Source organism: Sphaerodactylus townsendi, linkage group LG08 (assembly GCF_021028975.2).
Source record: "Sphaerodactylus townsendi isolate TG3544 linkage group LG08, MPM_Stown_v2.3, whole genome shotgun sequence".
Lineage (NCBI taxonomy): Eukaryota > Metazoa > Chordata > Lepidosauria > Squamata > Sphaerodactylidae > Sphaerodactylus > Sphaerodactylus townsendi.
This window is the reverse complement of record NC_059432.1, coordinates 95,961,064-95,982,172: the sequence shown is the minus strand read 5'-3', so window position 1 is coordinate 95,982,172 and position 21,109 is coordinate 95,961,064. Positions and strand designations below refer to the sequence as shown.

Here is a 21,109-nt window from a genome sequence, read left to right as displayed (position 1 = left end):
TCTTCTTCTTCATGCTTTTAATTAAGGCTAGGGATGATTGTTTGGGACCATCACGAGGGAATCTGTAAAATGATACAGGACTGTATTGTACTGGTGTATTGACTTGGAACAAGCAGCCCAGCGTGACTCTTTTGTATGGTTGCAGGTAACACTGAATGGGGAGCATCCTGAAGAAGCAGAAGAAATCCACGTCGAAGGACGAGAAGATAGAGCCGTACCATTTCATCGTGGTGGGAAAGCGATTGAGGGCCATTCTCACCAGGAGCTAAACATTCAGCAGAAGCAAGAAGCGGGAGAAGATGAGGAACAGCGCCTGGAACAGGTGGAAGAGGAGCACAAAAAGGAACTTGAAGAGGAAGAAATGGAGCAAGCTGGTCAGCCCGAACGCTTAGCGGAGGATCTGGACCAAACACCAGAGGAGCATGAATGGAAGGAGAAGGAAGAAGAAACCAACGTGCTCCATGAACATGCTCACTTGGAGGTACGGTGTTTTCTCTTATTATCTGTGGTATAGGGAGAGGCCGTGGCTCAGTGGTTTCAAATATTCCTCAGGAATGCAGTGATTCTTTTTAACATGCCATATTGACCAATAAAGCACAGATCACTGACTAGCAGGCTTTTTATTAGATCAAGGAACAGTTCTCTTTTGCATCTTTGAGATTTGCATACCTGTGCAGTAGAAAATCCAATAGCCTTTGGCTGCTTAAAAACAGCAGGGCTTCTGGGTTGCTTTAGATCATTTCTCCTCTTCCCGTGCTTGTTGCTTTTTCCTCTTCCTCCCCGATGTCTTCTGAACAGAGCAGGGACGAGATAGTGGACATGACTGTGCTTCCCCCTCTCTACAAATTGATTCTCCTGTGGTTAATTGTCCCGAACTGCTTGGCTTATAGTTTACTGCAAACTTCCTGTTCTTTTCTCCCCCATTTCAAACCTCCCAAAACATATTTTGGTTCTGTTCATCACTATTTTCTTTTTTCATGATTACCAGCACAGCAGGTGTTTCAATACCACTTCCTTTGTTTCGATTCAACCAGTCAGTCCCCGAGCCAAAAACGCATCATCCAGGACTTATTCTTCTCTCTCGTCATCTTAAATTTCTTTAATCTCTTCTTCCTTTTATTCTTCCCTTTCTTCATTTTACACTTTGTTCTTACTTTTTCCCAATTCCCATTGGGAAGCTCCCCTCTGCACATGCTATTACTTTTTCATAATATTTCCATTACAGCTTCATTATTTTTTAAACTAGCGCTAAAGCCCATTTTAAATTAAAATAAAATGGGCTCAAGAAGGTGGGGGCGGGAGGGCCGGGACCTCCTCCTCCTTCCCTCCAGGAGAGCAGCCCATATTGTTTGGGGCGGGGAGGCTTCTGAGTTGGGGGAAGGTGGGCGGGGACAGGATGGAATGTCATGAGTCCTGCACACCCATTGGCTGGGGGTTTGTCGTCGGACATTCCATCCCTTAGTATTATGTATAAGGATTGTATTTTGTTCTTTTACCCATCTGCCCCCCTTTCTTCTTCCATTCCTCCCCTCCCCCCATTTTTCTTCTCAAAATCTTTTCCCCTGTTCCCTCCTTCCATTTCCCACCCCAGTAATCTAAAGGCAAAACCATCCCAAAACCGTTATTTTACAGGAAGCCACTTCTTTAGACCCAAAATGGCTTTTAAAACAGGGTGTAAATACACAAGTAAATACAGCTAGTTCTTATGTTCTTAAGAGAACATTTCTCTACCTTTAAGGAGACTCAAAGCGACTTACAGTCACCTTCCCATCCCCTCCAAACATCTGGCACTTGGTGAGGTGGGAGAGATTGTAGAGAACTCTGAGCAGCCCAAGGTCACCCCGCAGACTTCTTGTGGAAGACAGGGGAAAAAACCCTCGGTTCACCACATAAGATCACTCATGCGGAGAAGGTTGGAATCAAACACAACTCTCCAGTTTGGATTCCTCCGCTCTTAAAAAGCAAAAGAAGAAGAAGAGTTGGATTTATATCCCCCCTTTCTCTCCTGTAAGAAGACTCAAAGGGGCTTACAAACTCCTTTCCCTTCCCCCCTCATAACAAACACCCTGTGAGGTAGGTGGGGCTGAGAGAGCTCAGAAGAACTGTGACTAGCTCAAGGTCACCCAGCTGGCGTGTGTGGGAGTGTACAGGCTAATCTGAATTCCCCAGATAAGTCTCCACAGTTCAAGCAGCAGAGTGGGGAATCAAACCCAATTCCTCCAGATTAGAATGCACCTGCTCTTAACCACTACATCACTCATTATCCAGACTTTTAACTAGGGGAGTCCATCGTTTTTAGCTGTCTTTCTGTTCTGCTTCTAGCCCAAGGTGTTCTGTGAATATCGTTTTAGGCTCTTTTATGCCTTGCTTCATTATGTGTCAGTTTTTATGTTGCTTTATGGTTGTTTTATATCATTTTTGCTTTGCAAGCTGTCACATGTAGGTCTCTGGAGAAGCAGTATGTACTTTAAAAAAAAAAGGGCCCACTTGTAGTCGCCTTTCTGTTCGCAGTTAACAGCTCTGTTCAGTTCAGAATTTGGTACCAAGACATAAAACACATGCCGCGTTGTGTCTTCCACCAGGAACCATCTACAGTGAAGACTATAACAAGGTACAAATCAGCCTATGAAGAACAGCTGGAGCAGCAGCGGCTGGCAGCCCAGAGAGCAGAACAAGCCACTCGCCTGAGGGAACATCAGGAGTCTTTGCGTCAGGGGAGACTGCAAGAACAATTGCTGAGGCAGCAGCAGCTTCAAGAGAAGGAGCTGTCCTTTCGTAGGCAGGCCGAACAGGACGAAGAGCGGTTTAAGCACAACCTCAGGTTATCTTTACTCATGAATTTTGGTTCCTGTTACCTCAGAAAGGGCAGTTCAGTGTCTCAGGTTTTAAAATGCCTAGCGCTTCTAGAATCTTCTAGAATGTTTGGTCTGGGTAGCTGTGGATCCACCAGTCTGTTTTGTACGACCTGTGCCAGATGCCAAGATGTATGAACCAGTCTTAAGAAGGAACGTCCTGTCTGTTTAAAAAAAAAACCCCAGCACCTGAACCAAGCTTCTTAGGAGGCGAATCCGAGGAACTAACAAAGATAGTGGTAGACAAGGAAGAAGTTCTGGCAGCCATTGATAAACTAAATGCTACCAAATCCCCTGGCCCAGATTGCATTCACCCAAGAGTTCTTAAAGAGCTCAAGCATGAAATTGCTGATGTTCTCACTTTAATATGCAACTTATCCTTGAAATCAGGCTCCATCCCTGAAGACTGGAAGATGGCTAATGTCACACCAATCTTTAAGAAAGGATCTAGGGGGGACCCGGGAAATTACAGGCCAGTCAGTTTGACATCTGTTCCTGGTAAATTAGTAGAATCTGTCATTAAAGATAAAATTATAAAACATGTACAAAAGCAAGACCTGCTGAGAAAGAGTCAGCATGGCTTTTGCAGAGGCAAATCCTGTCTTACAAACTTACTAGAGTTCTTTGAGGATGTAAATAGGCATGTGGATAAGGGGGAACCAGTGGACATTGTCTACTTGGATTTCCAAAAGGCTTTTGACAAAGTTCCTCACCAGAGACTATTGAGAAAACTCAGCAATGAAGGAATAAAAACTGGTTGAGAAACAGGAAGCAAAGAGTGGGTGTAAATGGGAAATTCTCACAATGGAGAGATGTGGGGAGTGGTGTCCCCCAAGGATCCGTATTGGGACCAGTGCTCTTTAACCTATTCATAAATGACCTGGAAGTAGGGGTGGGTAGCGTGGTGGCCAAGTTTGCAGATGATACCAAATTATGTAGGGTGGTGAGAACCACAAAGGATTGCGAGGAGCTCCAAGCGGACCTTGATAAATTAGGTGAGTGGGCTAAGAAATGGCAAATGCAGTTCAATGTAGCAAAATGCAAAGTGATGCACATAGGGGCAAAAAATCCAAACTTCACATACACGCTACAGGGGTCAGTGCTATCAGTCACAGACCAGGAAAGGGATTTGGGCGTCTTAATTGATAGTTCCATGGGAATGTCAACTCAATGTATGGCAGCTGTGAAAAAGGCAAACTCTATGCTGGGGATAATCAGGAAAGGAATTGATAATAAAACTGCAAAGATTGTCATGCCCTTATATAAAGCCGTGGTGCGACCACACTTGGAGTACTGTGTTCAGTTCTGGTCAACACATCTCAAAAAGGATATTGAAGAGAGAGAAAAAGTGCAGAGAAGGGCAACGAGGATGATTGAGGGACTGAAAAACCTTCCTTATGAGGAAAGGCTGCAGCGTTTGGGACTCTTTTTTTTAGTTTGGAGAGGAAGGCGTCTGAGGGGGATATGATTGAAGTCTATAAAATTATGCATGGGGTAGAAAATGTTGACAGAGAGAAATTTTTCTCTCTTTCTCACAATACTAGAACCAGGGGGCATTCATTGAAAATGCTGGGGGGAAGAATTAGAACTAATAAAAGGAAACACTTCTTCACGCAACGTGTGATTGGTGTTTGGAATATGCTGCCACAGGAGGTGGTGATGGCCACTAACCTGGATAGCTTTAAAAGGGGCTTGGACAGATTTATGGAGGAGAAGTCAATTTATGGCTACCAATCTTGATCCTCTTTGATCTGAGATTGCAAATGCCTTAACAGTCCAGGTGCTCGGGAGCAACAGCCGCAGAAGGCCATTGCTTTCACATCCTACATGTGAACTCCCAAAGGCACCTGGTGGGCCACTGCAAGTAGCAGAGAGCTGGACTAGATGGACTCTGGTCTGATCCAGCTGGCTTGTTCTTATGTTCTTATGTTCTTTCTCCAAGGAGCTCAGGGCAATGTACATGATTCTCTTTCCGCATTTTATCCTCACAAGAGTTCCTGTGAGGTGGATGAGGCTGAGCGAGAAATCAATCAGTGAGTTTTGTGGCAGGGTGGGATTTGAACCAGGTCTCTCAGGCACTAACAGGATTGAAACACCTGCTTGGGAAATACCTGGAGATTTGGGGGGAGGGCAGGGTTTGGAGGGGCGAGGACCTCAGTAAGGTATAATGCCATAGAACACAGGTGTCAAACTCGCAGCCCTCCTGATGTTTATGAACTACAATTCCCATCAGCCCTTGCCAGTATAGCCAGTGCTCATGTTGGGAGGGACTGATGGGAATTGTAGTTGGAGGGCCACGAGTTTGACACCCCTGCCATAGAAGAACCCAAGTCAGCCATTTGCTTCGGGGGAAATGATCTCTGTTGTCGAAAGATCTCCAGCTCCCACCTTTTTTGTATGGATCTCTACAAACTCGAGATGCTAGTCTGACTCTCTGTACCACACCAATTCTCATCACTATACTATATTATGATATCAAGCATTTTTAAATAATACTCTCAGTTCCTGCCCCACCTCAGTAGTTATTAAATTTCTGCCTTCAGAGAACCTTTTCCACATGAATTAATTGGCCTTTTTTTGTCATAGAATCCCTGCTTGTCTGTCCTCTGCTTGCTTACATAATTGTAGCTGGTGGGGGAAGGGAGACTTAGTCTGGAGGGGGGGGAGGAATCTAGTTGTGCACTGTCTTCAATATGCAGAGAACAAAGTGAAGCCTTTTTTCTCCTATTACCCTCCATTCATCCTTTGCTACCTGGATTACCAAACTTTCACCCAGCCAGGTGATTTTTTGTTGTTGTTGTCTAAAAGTGAGCAGTCATTACGACCTATGTATTTTCCAGTAGCAAAGCCCTCCTGTCACTCTGAACTGACCTGTCTGTGTAATCTTTCCAGCCATCAGTCTCATTATGACAATCTAGATCAGGATATTGTACAAGGAGAGGATCATGGGACTCAGGAAGAAGACGAAAGTGAGTGATTCCCACCCCCTTCATATATTTAGAGACTGCCTTTCTCTTATGCAAGGCTATGAACAATCATTCAAAGAGACAAATGTACGGCTCAATATTACTTAAAAAGCCTTTTAAGTAAATATTAGTTATATATGCAGACAGAAGGGTAACAGTGCCCCTTTTTGATAAAAGATAGTTTTTGGTTTCTGTAATGGACCAAATAATTTAATGTCTCCATTTGTATATTTTCCATAAATGGGGCAAGCAGTTCCCTTGCAACAGCCAAATTCAATACCGGCATTTGGGGTGGGAAAGGAGAGGTGAGAACATTGTGGTCTGCAGCCAAAAATGTTTCCATCCATGGAAATGCTCCACTGGTTCCCAATGGTGAAGCTACAAGGGGATGGGGAGGTGTGCCGTGCACCGGGCGCATGCCCGGGGGGGGCCCGGAAAATCACCCCCAGGCCCCTCCCCCCTCCGTGGCACTCCCTCGCGCCCCCTCCTCCCCGCGCAGTAAAAACGCCCTGAGGAACTACAGTTCCCAGGAGACCTTGGGGCTCACAAGGTCTCCTGGGAAGAATAGTTCCCATCAGGCCATTTTTACTGAGAACAGGCCTTTGGCAGCCTGAAAAAGTTCTCAAAAAGGAAAAGAACTAATGTAAGTGTGGGAAGGGGGGCACCGCGGGGGGGGGGGGGGATATAAAATGCGCACTCTGCTGGTTCCAAACTGTTGGGTGTTGTGTTCGTGGCTTTCAAAACTGGTGCTGAGCTTACTGACAGTCTTTTTAAAGGCGGGAGGCAGCGAATGAATGAATTGATGATCTGACATTGTTTTTGATCAGACTACGAGCGGCACAACCAGCATCCCCAAGAAGCGGAGGAGGAGGAAGATCAAAACAATGCAAATGAGCAGCAGGATCAGGACCACCAAGTAGAAAACGAGCAGAATGAAGAAGCTGTGAGATTTGTTTTTGTGTTTTGCTTTTTGGGTTGGGGGGGAAGAGGCGGGGCTGAGGCTTTAATATTTAGCCAGTACTTGGTACCTTAGTATCTTTGAAACTGACTTACCTAGAACCAAAGTTAACTAGGGCAATTCTCTGTAGGGATCACTACACTGACAGTGATTTACGTTGTGGCAGAAGCAAAAAAAAAAAGAAGGATGGACCATCTTAGTTTTTCTGTGCCGGGTGAGCTGAGTACAACTAAGGTGGTCTACGGATGGCCAGGTTTACCCAACACTTTTCAATGGACCAGTGGTTCTCAACCTGTGGGTCGCAACCCCTTTGGGGGTCGAATGACCCTTTCACAGGGGTCGCCTAAGACTCTTTGCATCAGTGTTCTCCATCTGTAAAATGGATAAATGTTAGGGTTGGGGGTCACCACAACATGAGGAACTGTATTAAAGGGTCGCAGCATTAGGAAGGTTGAGAACCACTGCAATGGATGGTAGACCCATCTTCCAAGCGGCTAAGATTCTTGGGTGCATGTCTGTGTATCTTTGAATACAGCTCCTCCAATGTAAAAAAAAAAAGGAAAACTATATATTCTCCTCTGATGCCTGTGCTGTCTGGAACAAACACGAGAGGTGTCTTTTTTAAAGACATCCTCAGGACATCTTATTTTGGGTGCGTGGAGTGAAAAGGAGGAGTCATCTCTTTTTAAGATGTCTCCCAGATGTCTTTTTTTTTTGTGCTTTGCAGAACGGACCCAAGTTTAACCTGCCTTATACTAAAGATTTATGGAGGAGGGCCATGAGCTGAGCTTCTTGGAGGAAAGGCAGAGTAAAAATCTAATTGATAGCCAATCTAATGGATAATCTAAAAAAAGAGTCCCATACAAGCAAGTACTTACTTTCGGCCCCTGTCTATAGCAGCAGCCGCTGGAGCCAATTCATGTGAAATGTTTTTGATCACACTCAAAGCCAGATGGGATGGGATGGCCAGATGGCACATTGTAGTAGATTTGTGAGCATAAACAGGAATAGCATCACATAAGACACCGTGAGGCCTTTGGGGGACATGCCGACCGAACAAATTGTCCATGCAGGCAAGTGGTCTTATAAGCGGTCCCTCCTCCTCTTCTCTCTTCCCTTCCCTTCCTTTCTTCTCTTCCTCCCCTTTCTTTCCTTCCTGCTTCCTCTCCCCCCTTTTCCGTTCCCTATTTTTCTCTAATCCTGTTTTTCCCCATCCATCCCCATCTTTTGGCTCCTCATGCTGGGTCTTCCCAGTTTCTCTAATCCTGGAAAAGATAAGATCATCCGAAATCCACAAACAAGGCACCTTTATCGTTTGTTACCATTGATGGTTTTAATTATTCATGTAGAATTATGATTTTAATTGTAGTAGACTGTGGTATAGTGGTTAAGGGGAGGTGGACTCTAATGTGGAGAACAGGGTTTGATTCCCCACTCCTCCACATGAGAGGCAGACTCTTATCTGGTGAACTGGATTTGTTTCCCCCCTTCTTACACATGAAGGCAGCTGGGTGACCTTAGGCTAGTGACAGTTCTCTCAAACCTCTCTCAGACCCACCTACTTCTCAAGGTATCTGTTGTGGAGACAGGAAGGGAAAGGAGTTTTTAAGCCCCTTTAAGTCTCCTTATAGGAAAGAAAGGCGAGGTATAAATCCAAACTCTTCTCTTCTTCTAATAATAATTTTATGCTGTTAGCCACCTTGAGCCTGGCTTTAAGAGAGAGAGAAGAGAGTTGCATTTATATCCCCCTTTCTCTCCTGTAAGGAGACTCAAAGAGGCTTACAAACTCTTTTCCCTTCCCCCCTCACAACAAACACCCTGTGAGGTAGGTGGGGCTGAGAGAGCTCAGAAGAATTGTGACTAGCCCAAGGTCACCCAGCTGGCGGGTGTAGGAGTGCACAGATTAATCTGAATTCCCCAGATAAACCTCCACAGCTCAAGTGGCAGAGCAGGGAATCAAACCCGGTTCCTCCAGATTAGAGTGCACCTGCTCTTAACCACTTTGCCACTGCTGCTCCTCCTAGTTGGAAAAGGGGAATAAAATATAAAAATATGGTAATAAATAATAATAAAATAAATGTCATTTCGAAGCCAGGCTTTAATTTGTGCTGAAAATCTGAAGCAGGGATCACTAATGTGGTGTCCACTGATACCTTACCTGGCATTTGCCAGTTATTTTCAGAACATTAGTGGGGCCAGATGAGGCTGTTGCCTAGCAAGGCTTCTAATTGACCATTCAAGATCTGATTGCTTTTGTCAAGAACTGCCACCACAGTGTTGATTTTATTATCTTTCTTTTAAAAATTACTCCTCTTCCTCTGAGCATGTGGCTGTCTCCATCTCCCATGGTTGTCATTTTGTGGTTGCATCCACCACCCTCATCAGAATTCCTAAGATGCCCACAGATTAAATAAAGTTGGGGACCCATATTCTGAAGCAAAGAGCTTTTGATTTGAGACAAACTCACAACAATAGTAGTAAAGTCATAGCAACAAAAACAGGTTTTAGAGGATGGAGAAGGGAGAATTATGCTGACTGCTCTGAGCTCCTTTGAGAAAGGGTGTGATTAAAATGCACTGGACAGGCAGGAATTTGAATTTTTTAAAAAACTTTTTTTCCCAGAAGCGGAAGGCAGCTGTGGATGATGTCAACCCGGCAGATGACCCCAACAATCAGGGAGAGGATGAGTTTGAGGAAGCCGAACAAGAGAGAGAGGAGACGCTGCCTGGGGCGGATAAGCATCTGAAACCACATGACCAGAAACAAGACAACCCTGAGGTGGAAGAGCATTTAGTGGTGAGCGTGCGCCGAAAACAAAACTGTTCGAGGAGGCCCCGGTAGTCAGCTGTTCGTTGTTTCATGGCTCCAATGCGAAGTGATGACTTTGTGGATGAATGATCCCAAGGAGAATCCTCACAGCCCCTCTTCCCACACAGAGTTGTGTCAAACAGCAGCAATTTAGTTTAATAGCTTAATACGACCAAAGGCCAGTTTTTAAAAAAAAGGAAAATACAACACACATCCATAACAGCCCAGTACAACAATTATTAAGTAATTCACTAATTGAATAAATAATTGACTTTCAGTTCTTCCCCTGACTAAGTAGGACCTTGTGTTTATTGGCAGCAATTCTTCTGCAGTTCCTCACGGACCGAACCTTCCACGCAGTTTCATGAGGGTAATTTTGAAAATGAGTTTTGGAACATATGCGTGTGCAGTGTGCCTCAGTTTTTGAGGCTTTCCTGGCCATTTGGTTCAGTCAAGAAACCACCCGTACAGAGGCTTGTCCTATCAAAATTAATGATTTATCCTCACTCTGAGCCACCCATTTATAAAAGTGTAGCAGTAAAGTTTCAGGTTTGGAATCCTACAGCTTCCATTCTCCCATTTATCTTGTGTTAATTTTATTGTTTTGGTCCCCATATATATATATTAATTCATCATTCTGTGCTATTCCTTCAGCCTCACATCTGGTGTAGAAATTGGAAAGTTAGAGAACAAAATAGCTTAGCTATGGTCAAAATCACCATTTTAATAATATTAATTTGACCAAGGAAGGACAGTGCTAAAGCTGATCATAAAGACAAATCGGTTCAAATCCGGACTATTACAGAGTTGAAATTAATCTTAACTGTATCTTTACAGTCTCTTGGCATCAATGTCTAACTCATTTATCATTGCCTTTTATTTTTTGCTTGAACAATCTTATTCTAATTTAGATAGATCCACCTCAAAAACATCCATATTATAAAAGTGCAAACAAGGACCCACAAGAACTTGTGAGGGGAAACTTTTTTTTTCTGAATTCCCTCCCCACAGTTTTTTCTGCCCCTCCCCTGGCTGCCCCCATAGCCTGTCCTCTTTTTCTGCTTCCTTCTCTGTTTCTTAGCCATCCGCCACCATACTTTTGCCCTCCCCCCTGGCTTCAGCTTCCTTCCCAGCCGGAGGCTCCTTCCACACATGCAGAATAATGCACTTTCAATCCACTTTCAATGCACTTTGCAGCTGGATTTTACTGTGCGAAATAACAAAATCCACTTTCAAACAATTGTGAAAGTGGATTGAAAGTGCATTATCCTGCATGTGCGGAAGGGGCCTCAGGGAGCCACCCCCCTGAAAAAGTCTGGCTGAGTCGTCAGGTGACCACTGCTTCTACCAGACCAAGGGCCTTTCCCCACTCTCCACGATTCCCCCTATGCCACGCGCTGCTCTCAGCGCGCAGCATCCCTGGGCATCCCCACGACCCCTCGCTCTGCGTGGGGTCATCAAAAGGCGCCGTTTACAAGAGCACCAGGGATGCTGCGCGCTGAGGGGGCGCGACAGCGGCAGCGTCGGGGCGGCTGCACTGTCGCCGCCCCTCTCATGGGGAGTGCCGGGGGACCCCGCGCTACTTGAGGAGAGTAGTGCAGGGCTTAAGGTAAGTGGGGAAAGGCCCCAAGATAATAAGTTGCACAGGGGCTGCTGTGGGATGGGCTGAGTTGTATGGAAGTTGGCACTTGGCCAGGATGACTTGAATTGGACCCAACTAGCTTTTCAGCTGGTGAAAAAGGAAATCTCCATCAAAAAAATCTGTGTGGAGGATCACAGAAGGAACATGAGACATTGGGGATAAAAGCCATGGGATTTGGATAGGCTGTAATAAGGAAGGAAATGTGTCAAGACTGTGTTTACAAGAGGGCTGGATCCAACCTACCATAGAATCATAGAGTTGGAAGAGATCCCAAAGGCCATCAAGTCCAACCTCCTGCAATGCAGGAACACACAATCAAAGCACTCCTGACAGATGGCCATCCAACCTCTCTTTAAAACCTCCCAAGAAGGAGACTCCACCACACTCTGAGGCAGCATATTCCACTATCGAACAGCCCATATTGTCAGGAGGTTTTTCCTGATGTTTGGGTGGAATCTCTTTTCCTTCAACTTGAAGGAACTGGTTCTAGTCTCTGGAGCTGCAGAAAACAAGCTTGCTCCCTCGCCATGTTGAATATACAAGTAATAATTTCCTGGCACAAGAAAATCTGTGGGAAATTCCAGTTGCATCAAATGTTCAAAATGTCAAATCCCAAAGAATCCCAAAACTATCCTGTCGTTTCATTTCTTTAAAAGATTCTACCCCACTTTTCTTAGCTCACAGCTGCAAGTGAACCTACAGAATAAAAGTAAGCACCCACAGAACACAGCAAAACTATGTTTTCCAGAAGTAATAACGCAGGGCCAAATAATATAGCTCTGTTTATTAAATCACCAGAAGTCTGCTTGAACAATTTTTTTCAATTTCTCCTAAAAATTATAGTGCTATATACTTTGATATAGCTCCTTGAGAGAAAAGGCTCTGAATCTAACACAGCTTGGATTTTATTTTTCTCTTTTTAATGGACAGTTTTTAAATTTGTTTTGCACAAAAAACATCACATACGAGGGGGGGGGGGAAAGAAAACCCCCCGAATCTAATCTCCTCTTCCCCATTATAATAATTAAAAATCATGCATTTCATGGACATCCCTACATGTGTATTTGGTGACTTTCAGCCACCTCGTGGATCCGAATGCAAATCTAGCTTCATGCTTATGGTTAGTATCAGCATTTTCTTCACTTTTAGCCCCCCTTGTGAAACTGTTTTTAGTCTAATCTGCTGTTATCATTTTAATCTCAAATCCTGCCGTTATTTCTCTATCTGTATATGTTTTCAATAAGTACTCCGCAAAGGGTTTCCAATCTTTAAGGAAACTGTCCATATTCCTGTCCACAGCTTGGATTTCCTGTGTGAAAATTGTTTGGGAAGAGTTTGAAACTGAAGTTATGAATAATGAAACCCAAGACCGTAAAAAGCTTCTTGTGCTGGCATAGACCTGTCACAATTGAGCACAATTAAATGAGCAGGACTAATCCATGGGCTTTTCTGTATGTTCTCATCCTATTTTTGTCTTGAGAATTCCTCTCTTTTCTGGCTTTAACTTCTCTTAAGTGTTTTACAGGTACTGACAGATTGGATTCTGCCAGTTTTTTTCTGCTGGCACAAGAAAGAAGAGATGCCAACCCTCCCAAAAAGTCCAGATGTCATGGCACCTCTGCAGACAAACAGCCGTGTAGAATAAGTGTGTGCAAGAGGATTGCCACTCTTTATTTTGGCAGTAGACAAGCTGGTGGAATCCTACTCACTATATTCACTCAATTAAGCCTCTTTTTATTGGGTTTCAAACCTTAATATCTGTTTCTGTTTGCAATGGCACCTCAATTAGCTTCAGCCACAGCTTATAAGAGTGCAGATATAACATTTGGTAGTGGGCAGAATGAAGAACGTGAAGAATTTTTCCCAGTGAGAAGGGGTTGAGTGGGAACGTGGAATCTTTCAGCCTGTTCTCCATCCCTGAACAACTGTTTAAATGTTCACTCAGTGGCTTCATCTGCCAGGCCCTTGCTGTCTAATATCTTGCCTATGGTTAGGCTTATTTGCAGTGCCCTGGAATGCAGTCTGACAAATAAATAGACGTTTCTCAGTAAACGCTGCACCAACTGAGATGTTTGCTGCCAAATAGAGGCAGCAGCTATAGATTTCACAGGATGGAGCCCCCAATCGATTCTGTTCTTTCAATTATCTGCAGATGGTGGGTAACCCTGATCAGCAAGAAGACAATGTGGATGAGCAGTACCAGGAGGAGGGGGAAGAAGAGGTAATAAGTCATGGACTGTGCGGAATATTAAGGATGGAGTCTATTCCTGGAGTCTGTGGATATGATGCGTAATCCATTCACACATTCTCCTTTGGAGTGTTGTCATCCTTAGAACCTGTTGAACCTGCATATCTAGCAGAAGCATGTGTGTCTGAGAATAACGAAAGCCTCATCCCACTGCGTACAAATAGAGGAGAAAATTCCCGTTCCTTTCCTCAGTCATCTGGAAACTGCAAAATGCTGGAATTCTCCTCTTAGGCCTCATATTGGGAAGGCATCCATCTCAAGATGCACGTGAGATGCAGGTGCCTTATAATGGATTCTTGCTTTCTTCAATCCTCCATGTGTATATTTCTTACAGGCCCAGGGAGATTTGACTGAAGAGAAAAAGCAAGATCTGGAACACAACGCTGAAGAGCCTTACGGTGAAAATGATGAAAATGTATGTAGACAAAATGCTCAATAAATGTGGTGGGTAACTCAGATCTGGCAGAGAGGCAGGTTTACTATTATGGGAGGTGGGCCTGGTTTACTGTCATGGGAGCTGGCGTGACATAATTGTTAGAATATTGAATTAGGACCTGGGGCAATCGAGTATAATCCCAACATGCTTGGATATTGTTCTGAGAATAGAATGGAGAAGAGAACAATGTTGTAAGCGGCTATTGAGAGAGAAAAGCAGGATATAAATAATAATAATCAGTCTTTTGAGTGGTCAACTGACAAACATCTCAACCTGTATTCGGGGTACAAATTAGAAATTATAGCCAGAAGACATTAGAACCCACCTTCACTCCATGGAATGGAGCAATACTTTTATGGTTCTCTCTTCCTCAGTTTAGCCCCATAAAAACCCTGACAGAGCATGTGTCTGGTCCAAGGTGATCGAGAGAGCTCCGTGGTAGTGTAAAGATTTGAATCTAAACATCCCAGATCTTAGGGCACTTTCACACATGCAGTATAATGCACTTTCAATCCACTTCCAATGCACTTTGCAGCTGGATTTTACTGTGCGAAATAGCAAAATCCACTTGCAAACAATTGCGAAAGTGGATCAAAAGTACATTATTCTGCATGTGCAAAAGTGCCCTTAGTCCGACACCAATTAATGCACTGGTTGCTTAGTACATCTGACACAGCAACTAACTTTCTAGCAAATATACTCCTGTAGAATAGCACCAGGTTGAAATTCTGAACTTCAAGCCTTCTTGAGATCAGCAGTGGCGTAGGAGGTTAAGAGCTTGTGTATCTAATCTGGAGGAACCGGGTTTGATTCCCCGCTCTGCCGCCTGAGCTGTGGAGGCTTATCTGGGGAATTCAGATTAGCCTGTGCACTCCCACACATGCCAGCTGGGTGACCTTGGGCTAGTCACAGCTTCTCGGAGCTCTCTCAGCCCCACCTACCTCCCAGGGTGTTAGTTGTGAGGGGGGAAGGGCAAGGAGATTGTAAGCCCCTTCGAGTCTCCTGCAGAAGAGAAAGGGGGGATATAAATCAAACTCTTCTTCTTCTTCTTCTTGAATGAGCTGCCACCAGTCATGCAATAATCCAGACTTGTTCTGTGTTGCAACTTCTGGCTGTAATGCTCATGCTATGTTATATACGGTAGTCCGTTGCACCAAAGGTGTGGGTTTACTGTTTTCCATGATTCATTATCATTGCTCTGAGATTCCTCCGCCTTGCCCCATTCAGGCTGAAGAAAAAATGAACGATGGTGCAGATCAAGAAATTCAAGAAGAAACCAACCCGAAAGAAAGTCACGATGAAAACTACGAGGAGGAAGAGGAGGAGGACGAAGAAGGCGGTGCCATGGCAGCCAAAGCCCACAGGCGAGGGGAAATGTGAAGACCACAGATGGTTGCTTGACAAAATTGGTCTCTGGCCTGGAAGCAAAAATGCAGATGCTGGAAAAAGATAGAACTTACCTTCTTATATATCTATTTTCAATTTTTTTAATTGGACGTTCTCGTGCTGTTTATATAAATGCAGTATTTTGTTAAGTTAGCCTTTCTTTTCTATCAATTTGTATGAGACAAGTAACAATACAAAAGAGTATTCTTTTATCCCCCCCCCTTCCATAAATTTGTAGCATTATAGTGTAATTTATAGCGTAATTTTATAGCATTTGTTTTTTTTTAAAGTTTGGGTACTTGTTTAAAAATGAAAATCTGTTGGCAAGGTCCAAATAGCACCCAACGTTTATTTTCTGATGCTTTGCGAGGGAAATAAACCCTAGTGCCTACACCTGGTATATGTTGAAAGGCTGGGAGGGGGCGCCTACCCATCTCCCAGTCAGAGCCTTCATACATACCCAACAAGATGAGCCTGGCCAATGTAGTGCCTTAACAGACAGGAACCTTCAGTTAATAGGTTTTGGACCTGAATCTCATCTGCTGTGGCTATGCAAAGGGTACCTGCCATTCGGTGTATCCCCTTAGGTAACATGCTCAAAGTGACACAGTTTCAAATGATCCTTTGCATACACACCGTGCTGCCTGGGAACTGATCCCCCAAGATGACAATATAGGTACAAATGCCCTGTTGTGAACAGAACTAACTCTATGGGTCCCATCCCACACAATCATCACCCTTCTTCCTGATGGGAATGGGGGTGAGGGAGTGGGAAGATCTCAGCAGGGCCCTCCACCCAAGCGGTGGGGCCCCACACACAAGCATTTCACAAAAGGTGTATAGCTCAGTGCTGGGTCCTGGTTTCTAGCCCTGGGCATAAATTGCAGGAAAGACCTTTCCCCTGGAATTGGGAATTGGTGCTTGGGATTTTTAATGTACACAACCTCTCCTGCCTCCACTGAAAGCCCAGAAAGGACCAGAGCACAAGGATTCTGCCTTCTGTGCTTTCATTGCCACAGTCATTTCTCCCAGAAGTATAATAGTAACCAGAAGGGCATTGGCTGATAGGTTTCCTTAGGAAACCTCTGGTACACCGCCAGTAGCAGCAGGTGCAGGAGACTCCTCCAGCCTGGTAATTATGGCCTCCGTGATGCTGGTTTTAATTCATTCAGTCCCTTTTCTGCAGTGGCGTAGGAGGTTAAGAGCTCATGTATCTAATCTGGAGGAACCGGGTTTGATTCCCAGCTCTGCCGCCTGAGCTGTGGAGGCTTATCTGGGGAATTCAGATTAGCCTGTGCACTCCCACACACACCAGCTGGGTGACCTTGGGCTAGTCACAGCTTCTCGGAGCTCTCTCAGCCCCACCTACCTCACAGGGTGTTTGTTGTGAGGGGGGAAGGGCAAGGAGATTGTAAGCCCCTTTGAGTCTCCTGCAGGAGAGAAAGGGGGGATATAAATCCAAACTCTTCTTCTTTATTATCTTGTGGCATTGTCCTCAGCTGTTGCCTCATACCTGGGCCTGTGTGGATGTTGTAATGTATGTCGTGGCATTCTCTCAGAGAGCACTGCAGCATCCTGGCTGTGGTTTCTTGTGTTTCTGGGAGGCTCTTCAAGAGTCTGCCCTTAGCAAGATTTGCAGCTGGATTGCTGAGGTCGTACCTGGAAACAGGTTTTGTCGCCTGTTACATCTTTCATGCTATCCTGTCCCTAGAAACAATAGAGCAGCATTTGTATGAAGGCGATTTTGATCAGGACAGCTGCTAAGCACAACAGGCCTTGCTGTATGCAGTGTCAAAGCATCTTGGGATTTTTTTTTTTGCAGGGATTAGATTCCACAGCCAAACACACAGCCTTTCCAAGGCAGACAGGCCAACGTGAGAGGGGCTTACCCAAACGAGGGATACTGTGTATCCTTTTCATTTTTCACTTTGGGAGTTGTGCGCATGAAGTCCAGCCATGGAACCACATCACTTAGGAGGACAAGATTCAGGGAGAAAATTATACTTTATTTCAACTGAGGAAATGAATATCACATGGGCAGCCCAATCCAGAGCCCCTGACTGCCCCTTCAGAGGCTTTCTGACAGTATGGAGAGAAAGAAAAGGCCAACCCCCCCACCCACCCCCCACCCAGAGGTGGGATCCAGCAGGTTCTCACAGGTTCCCAAGAGTAGGTTACTAATTATTTGTGTGTGCTGAGAGGGGGTTACTAATTGGTGATTTTGCCACGTGATTTTTGCCTTAGTTACGCCCCTCCTCTCAGCAGTAGCGCGCAGAACATGAAGCAGCCTAGCAGGAGGTGCACCGGCGTGCGTGGCAGCCTGCGCCTGCATGCATTCGTTTCCCGCCCAAGGACCGGCGCAGCAGCTGCGTCCTTGCCCCAGTCCCGCCCAGGAATGCCCTGTCCCCGGAATGCCTGGCCACGCCCCAGTCGTGCCCAGCCCAGCCCCATTGGCGCTACGCCACAGTTTGAATCCCACCACCATGGGAACCTGTTACTAAAATTTTTGGATCTCACCACTGCCCCCACCCTCAGAAATCTCTCCATAAGATGGCATAAGTCCAGGACCTGCGCCGCTGCGTAACTAGCTGCAAACCTGGCAACATCCCACCTCACCCTCCGTGCTGACATCTGATTGGGATGCCAGCACAGCTCCTTGAGGTTGCAGACTTCCGGGTTTTGCTGAAGTGGGGATGAAAGCCGTCACCTTTGCCCCCACCATAAGTGCCCCTTGCACCAGCAGAGAGGGCAAACACATTAGCATTTAGTACCATGTAAATGCCTCCAGCAGGAGTGAGTTCATGCCTGCCCCCTACCAATCCTCCAAAGGAAGAGATTGGGCGTTAGTGAATGCAGCGAATGGCTGATGGGCTGTTTCCCCTGATCTGCTTTAAGAAACCATGTACAGTTCATAACTGAAGATTTCTGTTTAACTTCAGTCTTTTTTAAAAACAAATATATGATTATAATATAATTAATTTCATAATAGCCCGATGATAATTAGCTTTTGTAGATGTTTGGAAACAATTTCTTATATAGTGTTTTTTAAAGTAAACTGCTCCTAAACATTTCATAGGGCTGTGTGTGCGTCAGTGTTTATTTTGTTCTTCTAACTTCCATAGTTAGAATTTATCTTATGTGGGGGCTTGGGAGAAAGATGTTTACATATACAACTGTATAGTGTAAAATATGTACATAATCTTTGGAAATGCAAATATTTTGATATATCTGTGTGTATTTTTAATGCTCTGGGGCTGTATTTAATTATTTGATGCATATTTGGGTGCCATCAATAAAAAGTAGACTCTAAGATACTGATTCTATGTTCTTGCGCTCTTTTGTTCTTGCGCTTTTTGAGAACCACTGTAGTGGTTAAGAGCAGGTGGATTCTAATCTGGAGAACTGAGTTTGATTCCCCACTCCTCCACTGAGTGGCAGAGACTTATCTGGTGAACCAGATGTATTTCCGCACTCCTACATTCTGCTGGGTGACCTTGGGCTAGTCACAGTTCTTTGGAACTCTCTCAGCCCCACCTACTTCTCAAGGTGTCTGTTGTGGGGAAAGGAACGGAAAAGCCACCTTGAGTCCTGTAAGGAGAGGAGGAGGAGAGTTGGATTTATATCCCCCTTTCTCTCCTGTAGGAGACTCAAAGGGGCTTACAAACTCCTTTCCCTTACCCCCTCACAACAGACACCTTGGGAGGTAGGTGGGGCTGAGAGAGCTCCGTAGAGCTGTGACTAGCCCAAGGTCACCCAGCTGGCGTGTGTGGGAGTGTACAGGCTAATTTGAATTCCCCAGATAAGCCTCCACAGCTCAAGCAGCAAAGCTGGGAATCAAACCCGGCTCCTCCAGATTAGAACGCACCTGCTCTTAACCACTACGCCTCTGCGTAAATTGTTCATTGACCTGCTGCATCCTCTACACTTTGAAACATCCTCTTCAAGCAAGTGAAGGAAACTCCTTCCTTACGAGCTTTTTGGAGGAGGCGGCGAAACAGAATGACTGAAGAGAGAATTTGGGGCCCTGTGAAAGAGCAATTGGTGAAAAGATGAACTGATGTTTTAAATGGAGAGAGGGGAGACTGGGAGAAGAATCACTGCTGACAACAACAGAATGGAGCTTTTGACCATTGGCTTTTTTCCTGTGGATGCACTAGCCCCGTGGTGGCGAACCTTTGGCACTCCAGATGTTATGGACTACAATTCCCATCAGCCCCTGCCAGCATGGCATGCTGGCAAGGGCTGATAGGAATTGTAGTCCATAACATCTGGAGATCCAAAGGTTCACCACCACTGCGCTAGCCCATTGCACCCAGGACCAGTCCAAAATAACTTGTGTGTGTTTGGTTTTAATGTATTTTTTGCTGTTACAGCCTTCTTGGGGGTTCTTTGAGGATAAAAGTAGGGCATAAATATTTAAGTTGTGCAGGAGGGGTTGGACTAGATGACCCCTGAGGATCCAGCTTTTATCATTCTAAGGAAGTTGGCAATTGCTATTTGAAGAGAACTGTCGTCTCATCTTTCTGTCTGTATCCTGTGGCTTCATATCTTGTGGCTTTTATTATTTTCTTTATCCTGCGTTGCTTCCTGATCTGGGTCCCAAAATACAGGAAGAAAGGCAGGCTTTAGTACCTTCTAAATAAATAAAAGTTTAGGTAGAAAGGTAGCTAAATCTCCAAAACAAGTCGCAAATTTCTGGGGGTTTTTTTAGTGGGGGGGGGGGTCAACTGGCCAATCTATTCCTTGTACCTCCAATTATCACATCCACTTAGTGGCATCCTTCTACACATGTGCCCCAGTTTAGCAAAACAGATCAATATGTAGGAGCAAGATTGAGCTTTTACAGCTTGTGTAGTTGCAGATGCACATCTGGCTGGATATCCCCAGCTGCTCTGTGGCGTTCTCCTGGGCCCCGTTAAGCTACCTGACTGGAAATCGCTTCCAATGTGACTTGGGATGCAGATCCCCTTTTGGAACCATTAGTCATCAAACTTTGCATAACCGGATGCACACAGATGGAGTCAGATGGGGTCCAGAGCCCTTTACTCAATCTTCCTGCCTTTGGGATTGAATTGGTTTATCCAAACAGGTGCTTGCCTGACCTATTCTTGAAAATCTCCTGTAAGGCAGATCCTGCCATTTCCAAAGGCAACATTATTATTCAAAAAGTTTCTCCTAATGTTCGGCTTATATCTTTTTTTTTGCCTCCTTTGGGTGATGAGCACTTTTCTGTGTTGTCTTCGTGATGGATGCTAATCGTTGCTACCAGCAAGGCCGCCCTCCCTGCAGGGACCTCTATATTTGTGCGATGCAAAATATGTTATGATGTAGTCTTATAATTGCATTAAGATTCTGCTTGCACACAGATCAGTAAGCGCTGCACAAAAGAATCTTGATGCAATCCATCATTTGTAATCATACCGTGATAGATTCTTGCAGCGTTTTATCCATGCACGGAAGGGTACATTGGTAATGTGGAAGGAGACAAAATGTAAATGAATGGAGAGTTTAGCAAACTGCAAGATCTGGAATTAATTTTATAACTTCCCCTAGTAAAAGTGGAATTCATGAGGAGCAGCGGAGAAAACTTCCTGAGCTCTTCAGTATGGGGTGTGTAAGATGTGGCCCATTCTTCATCTGGTACCCCTTCCACCGCAACTTTAATTACCCCTTTCTTAGTGGACCTGATAAACACTCATAATTTTGCCTCCTGTATCTATCCCAGCCAGCTTCCCTAGACCTGGAAGCCTTACTCTCACCTCTCTCAATGAGATAAAATGTAGGAAGCAAATGGAAGAGGCTCTCTTCCTACA

General features: G+C 44.9%; 1 protein-coding gene across 2 annotated transcripts in view; it reads left to right on the top strand.

The window, feature by feature from the left end:
• The window catches only part of GOLIM4 (golgi integral membrane protein 4), a 70,525-nt gene extending 54,945 nt beyond the window's left edge, over positions 1-15,580 (top strand). For both annotated transcript variants that reach the window (XM_048506468.1, XM_048506466.1), the window contains 8 exons: positions 146-481; positions 2,583-2,821; positions 5,745-5,821; positions 6,646-6,761; positions 9,399-9,572; positions 13,379-13,447; positions 13,809-13,889; positions 15,138-15,580. In XM_048506468.1, the coding sequence (XP_048362425.1) occupies positions 146-481; positions 2,583-2,821; positions 5,745-5,821; positions 6,646-6,761; positions 9,399-9,572; positions 13,379-13,447; positions 13,809-13,889; positions 15,138-15,290 (1,245 nt within the window). In that variant the 3' untranslated portion in view covers positions 15,291-15,580. The remainder of the gene's footprint in view (positions 1-145; positions 482-2,582; positions 2,822-5,744; positions 5,822-6,645; positions 6,762-9,398; positions 9,573-13,378; positions 13,448-13,808; positions 13,890-15,137) is intronic.
• Positions 15,581-21,109: the final 5,529 nt, after the last annotated feature.